The sequence below is a fragment of the Carcharhinus amblyrhynchos genome, chromosome 21 (genome assembly GCF_965287045.1).
Source record: "Carcharhinus amblyrhynchos chromosome 21, sCarAmb.v2.hapA, whole genome shotgun sequence".
Taxonomy (NCBI): domain Eukaryota; kingdom Metazoa; phylum Chordata; class Chondrichthyes; order Carcharhiniformes; family Carcharhinidae; genus Carcharhinus; species Carcharhinus amblyrhynchos.
The window spans coordinates 12,885,403-12,900,964 of record NC_137344.1 but is presented as its reverse complement, the minus strand read 5'-3'; the positions used below and the strand labels follow the sequence as shown (position 1 = coordinate 12,900,964).

The 15,562-nt window shown below is 42.1% G+C and overlaps 1 protein-coding gene across 1 annotated transcript in view; it reads left to right on the top strand.

Moving 5' to 3' along the window:
• The window catches only part of LOC145356565 (dynein axonemal heavy chain 17-like), an 811,195-nt gene that overhangs the window by 633,158 nt on the left and 162,475 nt on the right, over window positions 1-15,562 (top strand). Inside the window, exon 66 of the mRNA XM_080209339.1 lies at window positions 8,694-8,898. Within this exon, the coding sequence (XP_080065465.1) occupies window positions 8,694-8,898 (205 nt within the window). The remainder of the gene's footprint in view (window positions 1-8,693; window positions 8,899-15,562) is intronic.

Here is a 15,562-nt window from a genome sequence, read left to right as displayed (position 1 = left end):
CATATATTCTTTTGATAGTAAACCAGGGCAAATTTAGCATTTTTGTCTTGCTTTGGGTGAAAAAGAATTGCCTAGCAAGCTCTGCTAATTTAGGTACCACAGCATTAAAAAATGTTGAGATTACATTTTAAATCTGACAGTTGTCCTTTGGTCAACATAGAGATAGGTCTGGCTTTCTAATATTATGAACGATGATGAGTGATGCTCAACAGTATTTGTTGCACTTCATATTGTGCAACAGTTAGAACAGGAAAACCCAACTAAAAAGGGACAAATTTTACCAAAGCTGACAGCTTGCAGCATGTATCATTAGTTCGCCGTCTCCCTCAAATTTGCATAGGCGTTTACAGCATAGAAACAGGCCCTTCGACCCAACTTGTCCATGCCGCCCTTTTTTTAAAAAAACCCTAAGCTAATCCCAAGGGCCCGCATTTGGCCTATATCCCTCTATATAACTATCTAAATGCTTTTTAAAAGACAAAATTGTACCTGCCTCTACTACTACGTCTGGCAGCTTGCTCCAGACACTCACCATCCTCTGCCTGAAAAAATTGCCCCTTTGGACACTTTTGTACCTCTCCCCTCTCACCTTAAACCTATGCCGTCTAGTTTTAGATTCCCCTACCTTTGGGAAAAGATATTGACTATCTAGCTGATCTATGCCCCTCATTATTTTATAGATCTCTTTAAGACCACCCCTCAGCTTTCTACGTTCCAGAGAAAAAAGTTCCAGTCTATCCAGCCTCTCCTTATAACTCAATCCATCGAGTCCCGGCAGCATCCTTTTCTGCACAAGTTCTAGTTTAATAATATCTTTTCTATAATAGGGTGACCAGAATTGCACGAGTATTCCAAGTGTGGCCTTACCAATGTCTTGTACAACTTCAACAAGACATTCCAACTCCTGTATTCAATGTTCTGACTGATGAAACCAAGCATACCGAATGCCTTCTTCATCACTCTGTCCACCTGTGACTCCACTTTCAGGGAGCTAGGAACATGTACCCCTGGATCTCTTTGTTCTGTAACTCTCCTCAACACCCTACCATTAACTGAGTAAGCCCTGTCCTAACCTGGTTCAATCTAACCAAAATGCATCACCTCGTATTTGTCCAAACTAAACTCCATTTGCCATTCGTCAGCCCACTGGCCCAACTGATCAAAAACCTGTTGCAATTGGAGATAACTTTCTTCACTGTCCACTATGCCACCAATCTTGGTGTCATCTGCAAACTTAGTAACCATGCCTCCTTTGTTCACATCGAAATCATTAATATAAATGACAAATAACAGTGGACCAAGCACTGATTCCTGAGGCATACTGCTGGTCACAGGCCTCCAGTTTGAAAATCAACTCTCTACAACCACCCCCTGGCTTCTGTCAAGAAGCCAATTTTGTATCCATTTAGATACCTCACCCTGGATCCCGTGAGATTTAACATTATGCACCAACCTACCATGCGGTACCTTGTCAAAGGCTTTGCTAAAGTCCACATAGACAACATCAACTGCACTGCTGTCATCTACCTTCTTGGTTACCTCTTCAAAAAACTCAATCAAATTTGTGAGACATGATTTTCCACTCACAAAGCCATGCTGACTATCCCTAATCAATCCTTGCTTCTCTAAATGCCTGTAGATCCTGTTTCTCAAAACCTTCGCACAATTTACCCACACGGATGTGAGGCTCACTGGCTTGTAGTTCCCAGACTTTTCCCTGCAACCCTTTTTAAACAAAGACGCAACATTTTCCACTCTCCAATCTTCAGGCACCTCACCCATGATATTGATGATCCAAATATCTCAGCTAGGGGACCCGCAAATTCGCCCCTAGCTCCCACAATGTCCTGGAATACACTTCATCAGGTCCCAGGATTTATCTACCTTGATGCGCTTTAAGACTTCCAGCACCTCCTTCTCTGTAATATGTACATATTATCTGTAATTATCTGTAATATAAACTTGTGAATGGATATCATCATGAGAAGGACAATGGAACACATGGGACCTTGGTGAATGGAGTGACTCTCCATAACAATAAGATTTAAGTTTTTAAAAAATGAATGATATATAAGGAGGGTGAATTTGAGTCAAATCAGGTACAGAAGTAGAATTGAAGAGAGGAAAAGAAAGGATTATCAAGAGAAAAAATGACAGAAAGAAAAAGTGAGATAAAAAATTGAAGTTTTTAAATTAGTTAGAAATGAATTACATGCTAAGAATAAAATTGACTGTTTATATTACTCCCTTTCTGAAGCAGTAAGCTTGATTTGCATTTAATTAATAATTTCCTCATCATTAAATGGGTACTTCCATTCCTAATTATTATAACCTCCTGCAGCAAGTTGACTGGAAAAATTGAACAAATTTGTAAAACTAGCAGGGATTTGTTGTTTGTACGAAACACATGGGATAGTGGAAAAAAATAGATCTCTGGATTATAAAAGCATTAAAGGATATGGGGAGAGAGTGGGAGTATGATGTTGACATAGAGGATCAGCCATGATTAAACTGAATGGCAGAGCACGCTTGAGGGGTCAAATAGCCTACTTCTGCTCCTATTTTCTGTTTCCACATTTCAGGAGAGTCACGGTTATCACAACTCACTGACCAACTTTCATATTAATCTATACAATCATTATTAGTGACTTAGATGAAGCTATATTTGCCTAAGGCACCAAGATAGGTAGGAAATTAGACAAAAAAAGCTGGAGTCTGAAAACAGATATAGACAGATTAAATTAGTGGGTAATAAGTATTGGCAGTTGGAGTATATCGTGGGTAAATGCAAATTTCTTCACTTTGGTAGGAAGAATAGAAAAGCAGTATTAATGGAGAAGGTTGCAGAACTCAGTAACACAAGAAGGCTTTAGATGTCCTCGTGAATGAGTCACATAAAGTTAGTATGAAGGTGTGACAAGTGATTAGGAAAGCAAATGGAATGTTGGCATTTATTGCAAGAGGAATAGAATTCTTACTGCACCTGCATGGGACCTTGCTGAGGACACATCCAGAGTACTCCATGCAGTTTTGGTCTCCTTATTTAATATACATTATTGCTATTGAAACAGTTCAGAGAAGGTTCACTGAACTAATTCCTGGAACAGGTTAGGCCTATACCCATTTAGTTTAGAAGAATGAGAGGTAATTTTATTGAAACATATAAAATCCTGAGGGGACTTGATAGGATGGATACCCTCTAGTAGGGGAGACTATAACTAGTGGTCATTATTTAAAGATGAGATCTCCTTTTTAAGACAGAGATATGGAGAAACCTTTTTTCCCGAAGTGTTATTGATCAGTAGAATTGTCTTCCCCAAAAAGTAGTGATGGCTGAGTCTTTGAATTTATTCAAGCAGAGTTGGACAGATTTTTGGACTATATAGTCCAACTATATAGTTGGACTATAACTAGTGGTCAATTTTACCTTTAGGTAAAAGGCTTATGGGCGGTGGGCGCAGAGAGAAAGGAGAACTAAGACCTTAACTCAATCAGCCGTGATCTTATCGAGCATCAAATGGTCTACCTCTGCTCCTATCACCCTAATAATGATGCGAATTGTTAACATGCTGCTATTTTTCTGGTGAGATTTGGCACATCATTGACTGAAATTGATGTATTTCAGTGCGGTGAGGGACATGAAAGGAAAAGTGAGAATCTGTTTGCTCCACCATTTCAAACCATCAGATTAAGCTTTGGTTGGCCAATAGCAGCCACACAAATAGGAAGGTGGTCAATTAGGATATGAAAATCTGCTCCGTGCCCAATTACAACTCTAGACCAGAACATCATGTGACAGAAGGGTTATAACATGAACAGGAAGTCCATTATAGCTACAAATTTTAAATCCCTTTGCTTCCTCAAGCTCTCTATATCTCTTATTGGAGGCTTCAAAAAATAATGTCAAAAAACATGCAGACACTGCCACCTTCAGCAGCATGATTTTCTGCGAATGCAGCCCAATGATGGGCCTTTTTGTTTGCCTTTGTGCCACCTCCTCACAAAGTGCCCCCCACCTTTATCCCATCCATTTCCATGAATAATGCAGCAAACAACAGAAAATTCCATAGAATTGGCTCTTTATTTTTGATGGCCAAGACTCAATAAAGAAATTATGGAAAAGGCAGGGCTATGTTTGTAATGTGCGAAAGTTTAGAACTTTCTCCCTCTGGCACCATTGCACCCATGGGAATGGCCAGAAGGGCCATGGCAAAGAGTTGACATTGATAGTGCTAGACTGTTCAAAGAGCATATGTTCCTCATTGTGGTAGACGTGCACTCAAAATGGCCTGAAGTCGCCGTTATGACAACAACATCCTCAGACAGAATGATAGAGAACTGGGTGAGATTTTTGCAAGGTTCTTCTACAACTTGTCGGTGACAATGTGCCACAGTTCATTTAACAGGTATTCACCGATGATACAAAGGAGAATGGAATCCAACACATCCAATCCATTCCTTATGTTCCTGCCACAAATGGGTTATCTGAAAGGTTCATCCAGACATTGAAGCATTGATTGAAAGTGACTCGTGAGCAGGGTTCATTATCAAAAGGACTGAGCCAATTCCTGATTACATATAGGAATATGATGCATTCAACAACTCAAAATCCTCCAGCATTATTCATGGCAAAATGTCAGTTGTGCGCAGCATTTGATTTGCCAAAGTCACCTAAGACAAGGGAAATTCTTGAGTGGTAACAGCAAAGTCAAGCTGTGTGATGTGAAAACAGAGTTACACGCCATGTTTTTCAAAAAGATCAAATATTGGTAAAGAACTACACCACCAGTGAGAAATGGATACCTGCCATCTTATTAGCACAAACAGGACTGGTCTCCCTCACTATGCCAACTTGGGACAATGAGCTGTGGAGAAGATACACTGACCAACTCTTAACAATTAGAACAAAGTTACCAGGGATAGATTCACACAAGATTCTGCAATAAACTGTGTCATGTGAAGACCTAGTCACACGTGAGAGTTTGACAATACCTGAATCAACTTGGAAGACAGTACCCCAATTGAGGATATGTCAACATCGAGCCAACCTATAAGGCCTGCATCAATTCTAGTTGAGACAACATGGAAGGTGTCCAAATTCCACCAAAAACATAAGTCAACATGAAAAAGCAGATGTCTGAAGTTCGACGACAAACACGCTGAAATTAATGTCCACCAAACATATTAACTGTTATTTGATTGTTGTGTTTGTAAATTTATAATTATGAATTGTGGTCATTAACATTTTACTGTGTTTATTGCAGGATTCTTTGATGTAAAGGGGGAGGAAAGTGTTGTATATTCATGTTTGTCCCTAGTTGGAACAGGATCCCTTTAAGGGTTTGCTCATGTACTGATGACGTTGTCAGTAGTTGGGCCAGGCTGACAGTCAGTTTAGTCTAAGAGCCAGTAAAAGCAACACCTTCTCCAATATTGTTTCATACCTTTGTTGTCTGCAATTTCTCTTTTAAAATAGAGCTAAAATGACTGGAAGACAAGGACATTATCAGGCCAGTGCAATCTGTAGAGTAGGCAACACTCATTGTACCAATAGTTAAACCAAACAAGATCATCCATATCTGCAGAGACTATAAGCTGACATTAAACCACTCTGCGAAACTGAAAAGGTCATCCCATCCCTAAAATAGAGGATCTGTATGCCAAGCTGGTTGGGGGTCCAACATATACCAAATTAGACATGAGCCACGCTTATCAACAGTTAGAACGAGGTGAAGAGCTTATGTCACCATAAGTACACATAAAGGACTGTATCTATATACATAAGAACATAAGAAATAGGAGCAGGAGTAGGCCATCCAGCCCCTCGAGCCTGCCCCGCCATTCAATAAGATCTTGGCTGATCTGTCGTGGCTCAGTTCCACATTCCTGCCCTCTCCCCATAACCCTTAATCCCCTCTCTTATCACAGCTACCATTTGGAGTTTTGTTTAGCTTGCCTTATCTTTCAATGAACTATGAAGTGTTTGCTGCAGGGTTTGCCCAAGGTTTTTGTTTATTTGGATGACATCCTAGTAATAGGGTCCACTGAGGATGAACACTTGGACAAAGTTATGAGGAGATTTTAAAAGGCAGGAGTGCTCTTGAGAGAAAAATGCATGTTCCAAGCAAATGAGGTGGCTTATCTTGATTATTGGGTGGATGCTCAAGGGTTACACTCAATGGTTAACAAAGTGAAAGCAATTAGGGGGGATTGGTGCCTAGGAACATCTCAGATCCTTTCTTGGGATGGTCAACTATCATAAGCGGTTCCTCCCAAATCTATCAGCATTACTAGTACCATTGATATGCTGTTAAAGTAGTGTCAGAAATTTAAAAAAGAGGTTTTTAACCTCTTAAATTCTATGGACTCTTTGTCTGTCACAGTGCAGCAAGAATAGAGACCTTTTTTGTCAAAGATTAAATATATAATATTGCATGGTTTGCAAAATAAGAAAGCTTCAGAAAAAATGGAGCCTTATCAGCTCAGAAAAGATTAGCTTAGTTACAAGGATGGTGTTATCCTTTGGAAAGTTCAAGAGATAGCCCCCAGACCATGAAGAGGGTTACTGTTGGAAGAACTGCATAGTGCTCATCCAAGCATATTGAAGATGAAAATGTTAGCAAGGAGCTGTGTTTGATGGCCTGGCATTGATGCTGATACAGAAAGGATGGTAAAACAAATTAGTACCAGCTACAGCAGAGGTTACCTGCTACTGTTCTCTTGCACCTTTGGGACTGGCCTGGTTGGTCATGTTTGAAAATTCACGTTTGATTACATTGGCCAATTTATGGACATGATGTTCCTTTGTTTGGTGGATGTTCATTCAAAATAGACTGAGGTATCTGAAATGAGGTCCACAATGTTGCTTGCCACACTTGAGAAGCCACATCAATGTTTTGGCAATCCATGGTGTGCCAGAAGTACATATCTCAGTCAATGGGCCAGCATTCACAAGTGCTGAATTCCAGAAGTTCATGGAACTTCAATGGAATAAAACATATCCAGATGGCACCTTACCACCCCTCATTAATTGGGATGCTGAACGTGCAGTGCAAATGTTCAAGGCCAGTATGAAGAAATAAACACCTACTTCATTAGAAACTAAAGTTAAAGTTTTCTGCTAGCTTATAGAACTACTTCTCATACAACCACTGGAATAGCTCTAGCCACTCTGCTAATGGGTCAATGCTTAAGAATCAGGTTGAACCTGGTAGTTCCAAATTAGGTGGAGGGTGGAGACAAGGCAAAGTGGTCAAAAAAGAAACTATGATCCTTTAAAAGTAGGAAGAGCATTTGAGATAGATGATCTAGCCTTTGTGAAGAATTTTTCGAAGCAGATCAAATTGGATCTCTGGAGTTGTGGTGGCCATGACAGGGACACTGTTTTATGAGGTGAAAGTGCAGGACAAGTTTGTGAAGGAACACATAGATCATTTGCAGAGGTGGGAGCCATCCCAAGAACCAGAAATACTACCTGGTCCAATTGTGCCAGCAAGTAGTATTGTTTTATGTCCAAGGAATGAAGTAGCAGATCAGCCATGCAGGCCAAATATTGCACCAATTAAATTGAGGAAGGTGAAATACACATTCTAGAGGAGAGTCCGAGTGATACAAGTTAAACTGAAACTATCCGTACAGTCAATCCTCAATCAATTATACTCCGTCATTGCCAGAGAAAGAGAGAGTCCCCTGACAGACTGAATGTTTGATAAATTGTATTTCTCAGTACTAATGTTTTGAGAATTGTATTAACTATTTGTGGATTGTAATAATAAGAGACTTAAAGGGGAAGGAATGTGACAGCTGGCCTTTTTAAGGGATGTACACTGGGAGGATCTTATGACCCAATCATCCAATGGGAAACAAGCATGGGCATTTGCAGCCTGAGTAGATCCTAGACCTGGAAACATTAACATCAGGAAAGCATATATTCTTTTGTAAATAAACCTAGCAGCAAGGAAGGGCAGCATCACAAGGCTTATAGCCCCCCGATCCTGCTCCTTTCTTCACCTAGTATACGAGAGACTGTCTAGCTCATCATTAAATTCCTTCACTATCTCAATATCCCCTGACATCTAGAAAACTAACAATCTATTAATTATGTCAATGACAGTCCCTCCATGTCCTTTGGGATGGAGATTTTCAAATACTTAACATCATGTCAGTGAAGCAATTCCTGCAAATGTCAGGCCTAAATGGCCTACTTGTTTTTTCTGAGATTGCCTCCCTTGATTCTGGGCACTTCAGCCAGGGGAAACATCCTTTGTTCGTCCGTCCTTTATAACCATGTAAGGTCTTTCTACTATTTATATAGCTGGCCCAGTTCTTTTTCTTGACAATGGTTACCCCGCAGGATGTTTTTATATACTAATAGTTGTCACAATAGTGTATCTATTCTAATGTGCACATTAAGCATGCCTCCAAAACAAACAGGCAGTAAGTGTCTTCTCATGCCTCATTAACATGGCAAGAAACTGCAGATGTAGTTATAAACCTAGCACCATGCTCCCAGGTAAGCCCCAGAATTCCAGTTGCTATATATGAAAAATTGAGAACCGTGAAGGTCTCAATTCTCCTTTCCTGAAACAGCAATGATCAGACCAAAGTTAATCATAGGTCTCCCTATAATTTAGATCATAAACCAACTGTTCTAATTTGTAAAATATAACATTAATATTTTGATGCTTATTTAGGTATATTTATATTGGAGATAAAGAAGTTGAATATCATCCCGACTTCAGAATGATACTTCAGACCAAGTATTTTAATCCTCATTTCAAACCAGAAATGCAAGCTCAGTGTACTTTGATTAACTTCCTTGTAACAAGAGATGGCCTGGAAGATCAACTGCTGGCTGCTGTAGTTGCTAAAGAACGCCCTGATTTAGAAGAACTAAAGGTATATTTCAGATAGATAAATAGACAGACAGATATATTTGAAGAATTGCACATAAATACTAAGTAAATATGACATGTATTTTGTCACTGTAGTTACTGCATTTCTCATGACATTACTCAATGAACAAAAGGATATATTATCTTATGCTGTTAATATAGGATATATATTCAGAGTCATTTAATACAATAGTTTTTTTTATTAGAGTTTTTATGGGACTTTTCACTCAAACTTGATTTTGCTCTTATTTCTGTGGAAAATTGTGAAACATTGGTTTTCATTAATGTGCAAATCCAGCAACGTGTAACAGGGAACAGATGCACCATAAATTGTGATTTAGCAGAAGTTGCCAGTAGCTTTACCATGTCACAACAATGGCATCTTGTACTTGAGCTCCCTGTAATTTTCATGGAGTTCCTGCACATTACTGACCCCTTAAACTCACCACAGAAAGTTAAACTGAGCAATTAACAAATAAGAAATCCTTTTATGAACTGTTAAGACAGGTCCTTGTTTGAGGTCTTCAAATTTGCTACAAACATGCAAACATAAGAACAAAGAACAGCAGTAGGCCTTTCAGCTCCTCAAGACTGCTCCGCCATTTACAAAGATCATGACTGATCTGATAGGATTCTCAAATTTCTGATTATTCTCCATTTGTGATGGATTGATCTCCACTTTTCCCAACAATCTGCATTGCATGATCTTTGTCTATGGTGAGGAGTCTAAGGTTGGCCATTCTATCTCCTGTCCATTTCCACTCCCTGCCATTATGTATTTGCTTGTCCTGCACGACAAAGTGCAGAGCTAGTGGCACGTCAAATAACACCTAACACCTTTGCATCCCTACCATACATTCTGCCTGTCAAACACACATTGCGTCAAACCATACACAAAAGCGCAAGCTAGCTTCTCTGTTTTAATAGGTTTTATTCAGTTCTTTGAGATGTGTACTGGCTTCCGACAGCCTTGTTTACTTCTTTGAGTCTACACCCAGGCTTAACCAATCAAACACACTGTGCATCAATAGTAAACAGATTCATTAGAGTTTAGAAGAATGAGGGGAGATCTCATTGAGACGTATAAGATGATGAATGGGATGGATAGGATAGAGGTGGAGAGACTCTTCCCGCTCAAAAAAGACAGTAGGACTAGGGGGCACAGCATCAAGATAAAGGGGGTGCGGTTTAGAACAGAGTTGAGGAGGAACTTCTTCACTCAAAGGGTGGTGAATCTCTGGAATCCTGTGCCTGTTGAAGTGGTGGAGGCTGCCTCGCTAAATATTTTTAAGACGCGGGTTGATGGGTTTTTGATAAGAGAGGGGATTAAGGGTTATGGGGAGAGGGCGGGAAAGTGGAACTGAGCCACGACAGATCAGCCATGATCTTATTGAATGGCGGGGCAGGCTCGAAGGGCTAGATGGCCTACTCCTGCTCCTATTTCTTATGTTCTTATGTTCTTATATAATCAAACACAGAACATTGACAGCTTTTTGTTTCAATATCTTCATTACTATCTCTATCTTTATTTCTACCTCACCATGTTCACAGCAGAAGAGAAGGACAGCCTCTGCTAAGAACCTGGGATATCTGAACACAATGGGTATGAGGCGTTTGCTAATTCCAGATGCCGGTGTTAGCATTAGTTCAATAGTAGCATTGGTAGAAGAATCACATTCTACCACTGATAACCTGTCAGCCTTTGCTTGCCAATAATCTATCAACACTGCCTTAAAAATATTCAAAGATTATTGGGGCCGTTCTCTCATTCCACTGTGCTGATTTTTCAGCAGGGCTGGATCCGTGTGATCCATGCTGGGCACCTGGGTGGGTGTCACTAGTCTCTTCCCCCACCCCCACCCCCACCCCCAACAACCAGGAATATTTCACTCTAACAGGGATTACTATAGCTCCCGACTTGCAGACAGCTGTTAGGCTAATCCTACTGGAATGAAGTGGGGGGAAATCAAGACCCCCCCCAGAGGGTCAGGCAGTGAAGGGCATCTTGGCATTGGCATCTTGGCACTGCCAGCCTGGGTCCCCTGGCATTGCCCAAGGGGCAAATTGCCAACGCACAGGGGTCAGTTTGGCACTGCCCACTGGACATTGGCACTGCCAAGTGTGCATGGCCTAATTGGGGTGGGGCCTCTGGGGATGAGATTGGTGGGGGAGGGAGGGAGGCCAGCAGTCAAGGCTGGCCATCAGGGGACGTAGGTGCAGTCAGCCTGCTAGGAGGTGTCAGGACTGTGGAGGGGGGTGGCTCAGCACTGCAGGGAAGGATTGAGACTGCTGTTGTGGGGGTCAGGAGTTTGAAGCTGTGGGGGAGGGGTATCAAGGACGGGCCTAGCATGCTTAGGGGGCCAGTGATCAGGCCATGGGAGAGACAGAGAGCCAGGGTGTCGTGCGACTGGCCAGTGATCGAGCTGGCCACAATTGGAAGGCTGGCAGATGGGCCACTGCTCATGTACCAATCTCAGTGCTAACAGATCAGCGCATGTGCAGTGGCCCACACAGTGCTATGCTGCTGGCCTCCTGGGTGGGAATAGGCCTCGCCCCAGATTTCTAATGAGATTTACAGTAGTGCATTGGTCAGTGCACATAGTGTGGGAGATTCTTCTCTAAACTCCCACTGAGAAAACCAGCATGATTTACTCGTTTTTACACAAATTCAACAGCTAGAATTTTTTGAGGAATTCATGCCCAATGTTTCCATCACCTTTTCATGAAGAGAGTTTCAAAAACTTACAACCCTTTGAGTGAAAAAAAAATTGCCTCATCTCCATTTTCAATGCGAATCCAACCTTTCCTCATAAGACAACCCACCCATCCCACGTATCAGTATGATAAACCTTTTCTGAACTGTTTCAAATGCATTCCCTTCCTGAAATAAGATATCAAAAACTGTACACAGTATTCCAGATGTGACCTCACTATTGTCCTGTACAACTGAAGCATAAAATCCCTACTTTTGTACTCAATTGTACTTACAATAGTTGACAACATTTAGTCACTTACCTATTTACTTTCATACCTGCATATTATGATTCACGCAATAGGACACCCAGATCTCTGACATTTCAGAGGTCTGCAAACTTTCATCATTTAGGCTATGTGCTTTTTTATTTTTCCTGCCAAAATGGACATTTTCATGTCTCCCACATTATACCCCACTTGCCAGATCTTTGCCCACTCACTTAACTTGTTTATATCTTTTTGTTGCCTCCTTATGTCCACTTCACAGTTTACTTTCCTAGCTTTGTGTCATCAGCAAATTTAATAGCCATCCCTTTAATCCCTTCATCCAATATATATAAATTGTAATCAGCTGAGATCCCAGCACTGTGGAGGCAATGGCCTAGTGGTATTATCATGAGACTATTAATCCAGAAACTCAGCTGACATCCCCAGGTGTGTCAGAGGGGTTTGATGTTCAGGAGGAAGGGTGCTTTGCCAGTACTGACTGCTGGCAGGGGAGGGGAGAAGTGCCAGCTTTGATGGCATGAGACAAGCCGGTTCTGATGGGGAGAGGTGCCAGCTGTGATGAAGGAATAAATGCCAGCTCTGATAGGATGAGTCCTCAGAGCCACTGGCTCTGAGGACTCGTCCCTGCATGACATTGTGAAACTTGCCCAGCTGTTTTTTGTGTCAGAGTGTGATAAGATCTGGAGAGAAAACCAACCTGTTTCCATGTAGAGAAACATGCTAGTTTTCTTGCCAGAACCAACACTCTGCCAAACTCTGGTAAGATTTCCCCCTTTGTCTCAAACTCACTCCTCTCTCTCAAGTTGAATGTAACATTCAATCAATCATATTATGATCATGCTACCTTAAGCACCTCCACTTTGTTGCACAATACCAGGTCTGGGTGGCACAGTAGACCAATGATTAGCACTGCTGCTTCACAGCTCCAGGGTCCTCGGTTCGATTCCCAGCTCGGGTCACTGTCTGTGTGGAGTTCTCCTCGTGCCTGCGTGGGTTTCCTCTGGGTACTCCGGTTTCATAGAACATAGAACATTACAGCGCAGTACAGGCCCTTCAGCCCTCGATGTTGCACCAACCAGTGGAACCAATCTAATGACCCTCTAATCTAAACTATTAAAATGTTATCCATATACCTATCCACTGACCATTTGAACGCCCTTAAAGTTGGCGAGTCCACAACTGCTGCAGGCAGGTCATTCCACGACCCTCTGAGTAAAGAACCTACCTCTGACATCTGCCCTATAATTACCACCCCTTAATTTAAAGCTACGTCCCCTTGTGTTAGCCATCACCATCGAGGTAAAAGGCTCTCACTGTCCACCCTATCCAATCCTTTGATCATCTTGTATGCCTCTATCAGGTCACCTTGTAACTTCTTCTCTCCAATGAAAATAACCTCAAGTCCCTCAGCCTTTCCTCATAAGACCTTCCCACCATACCAGGCAACATCCTGGTAAACCTCCTCTGCACCCTTTCCAATGCCTCCACATCTTTCTTATAATGCGGCATCCAGAACTGTATGCAATACTCCAAGTGCGGCCGCACCAGAGTTTTGTACAGTTGTAACATGACCTCACGGCTCCGAAATTCAATCCCTCTACCAATAAAAGCTAACACACCGTACACCTTCTTAACACCCTTGTCAACCTGGGTGCCAACTTTCAGGGAGCTGTGCACATGTACCCCGAGATCTCTCTGCTTGTCAACACTACTGAGTCCTTCCATTAGCCCTACATTTTGTACTCCTGTTTTTCTTACCAAAGTGAATCACCTCACACTTTTCCGTATTAAACTCCACCTGCCACCTCTCGGCCCAGCTCTGCAGCTTATCTATGTCCCTCTGCAAACTGTAACATCCATCCTCACTGTCTACAACTCCTCCAACTTTGGTGTCGTCAGCAAATTTACTAATCCATCCTTCTACACCCTCATCTAGGTCATTTATAAAAATGACAAACAGCAGTGGCCCCAAAACAGATCCTTGAGGTACACCACTTGTAACTGAACTCCAGGTTGAATATTTCCCATCAACCACCACCCTCTGTCTTCTATCAGCTAGCCAATTCCTGATCCAAACTGCTAAATCACCCTCAATCCCATGCATCTGCATTTTCTGCAATAGCCTACCATGGGGAACCTTATCAAACGCTTTGCTAAAATCCATATACACCACGTCAACTGCCTTACCCTTATCCACCTCTTTGGTCACCTTTTCAAAAAACTAAATAAGGTTTGTGAGGCATGACCTACCCTTCACAAAACTGTGTTGACTATCCCTAATCAATTTATTTCCCTCTCGATGATTATAAATCCTATCCCTTATAATTCTTTCCAAAACTTTGCCCACAACAGAAGTAAGGCTCACCGGTCTATAATTCCCAGGATGGTCTCTACTCCCCTTCTTGAACAAGGGGACAACATTTGCTATCCTCCAGTCTTCCGGCACTATACCTGAAACCAATGACAACATGAAGATCAAAGCCAAGGGCTCTGCAATCTCCTCCCTAGCCTCCCAGAGAATCCTAGGGTAAATCCCATCCGGCCCGGGGACTTACCTATTTTCACACTCTCAAGAATTGCCAACACCTCCTCCTTATGTACCTCAATCCCGTCTAGTCTACTACCTGGTATCGCAGTATTCTCCTCGACTACACTGACTTTTTCTTGTGTGAATACTGACGAAAAATACTCATTCAGTGCCTCTCCTATCTCTTCAGGCTCCATGCACAACTTCCCACTGCTGTCTCTGACTGGCCCTAATCTTGCCCTAACCAATCTTTTATTCTTGACATACCTGCAGAAAGCTTTAGGAATTTCCTTGATCCTATCCGCCAAAGTCTTCTCATGCCCCCTTCTTGCTCTTCTTAACTCTCTCTTTAGCTCCTTCCTGGCTAATTTATAACTCTCCAGTGCCCTAACTGAGCCTTCACGTCTCATCTTTACATAAGCCTCCTTCTTCCTCTTCACCAGAGATTCAACTTCCTTAGTACACCACGGTTCCCTCACTCGACCACTTCCTCCCTGCCTGACAGGTACATATTTATCAAGGACTCGCAGTAGCTGCTCCTTGAATAAGCTCCGCATTTCAGATGTTCCCAACCCCTGCAATTTCCTACTCTACCCTATGTATCCTAAATCTTGCCTAATAGCCTCATAATTAACTTTCCCCCAGCTATAACTTCTGCCCTTCGGTATATGCCTATCTGTTGTAGGTAAAATGTTAGAATCCGTCATCAAGGAGGAAATAGCGAGGCATCTTGAGAGGAATTGCTTGATAGAGCAGACGCAGCGTGGTTTCGTTAAAGGGAAGTCGTGTCTGACAAATTTACTGGAGTTCTATGAGGATGTGTCTAGGGCGGTGGATAGAGGAGAGCCGGTGGATGTGGTCTTTCTTGATTTTCAGAAGGCGTTTGACAAGGTACCTCACAAGAGGTTATTGCAGAAGGTCAGGGGACATGGAGTTGGGGGTAGGGTGTTAGCGTGGATAGAGGATTGGTTGTCAAAAAGGAGGCAGAGAGTGGGGGTCAATGGGTGCTATTCGGATTGGCAGTTGGTGACTAGTGGAGTGCCCCAGGGGTGGGTGCTGGGGCCTCAGCTATTTACCATTTATATAGATGATCTGGAGGAGGGAACCGAGTGTAGGGTGTCGAAATTTGCTGATGACACCAAGATTGGTGGAACGGCAA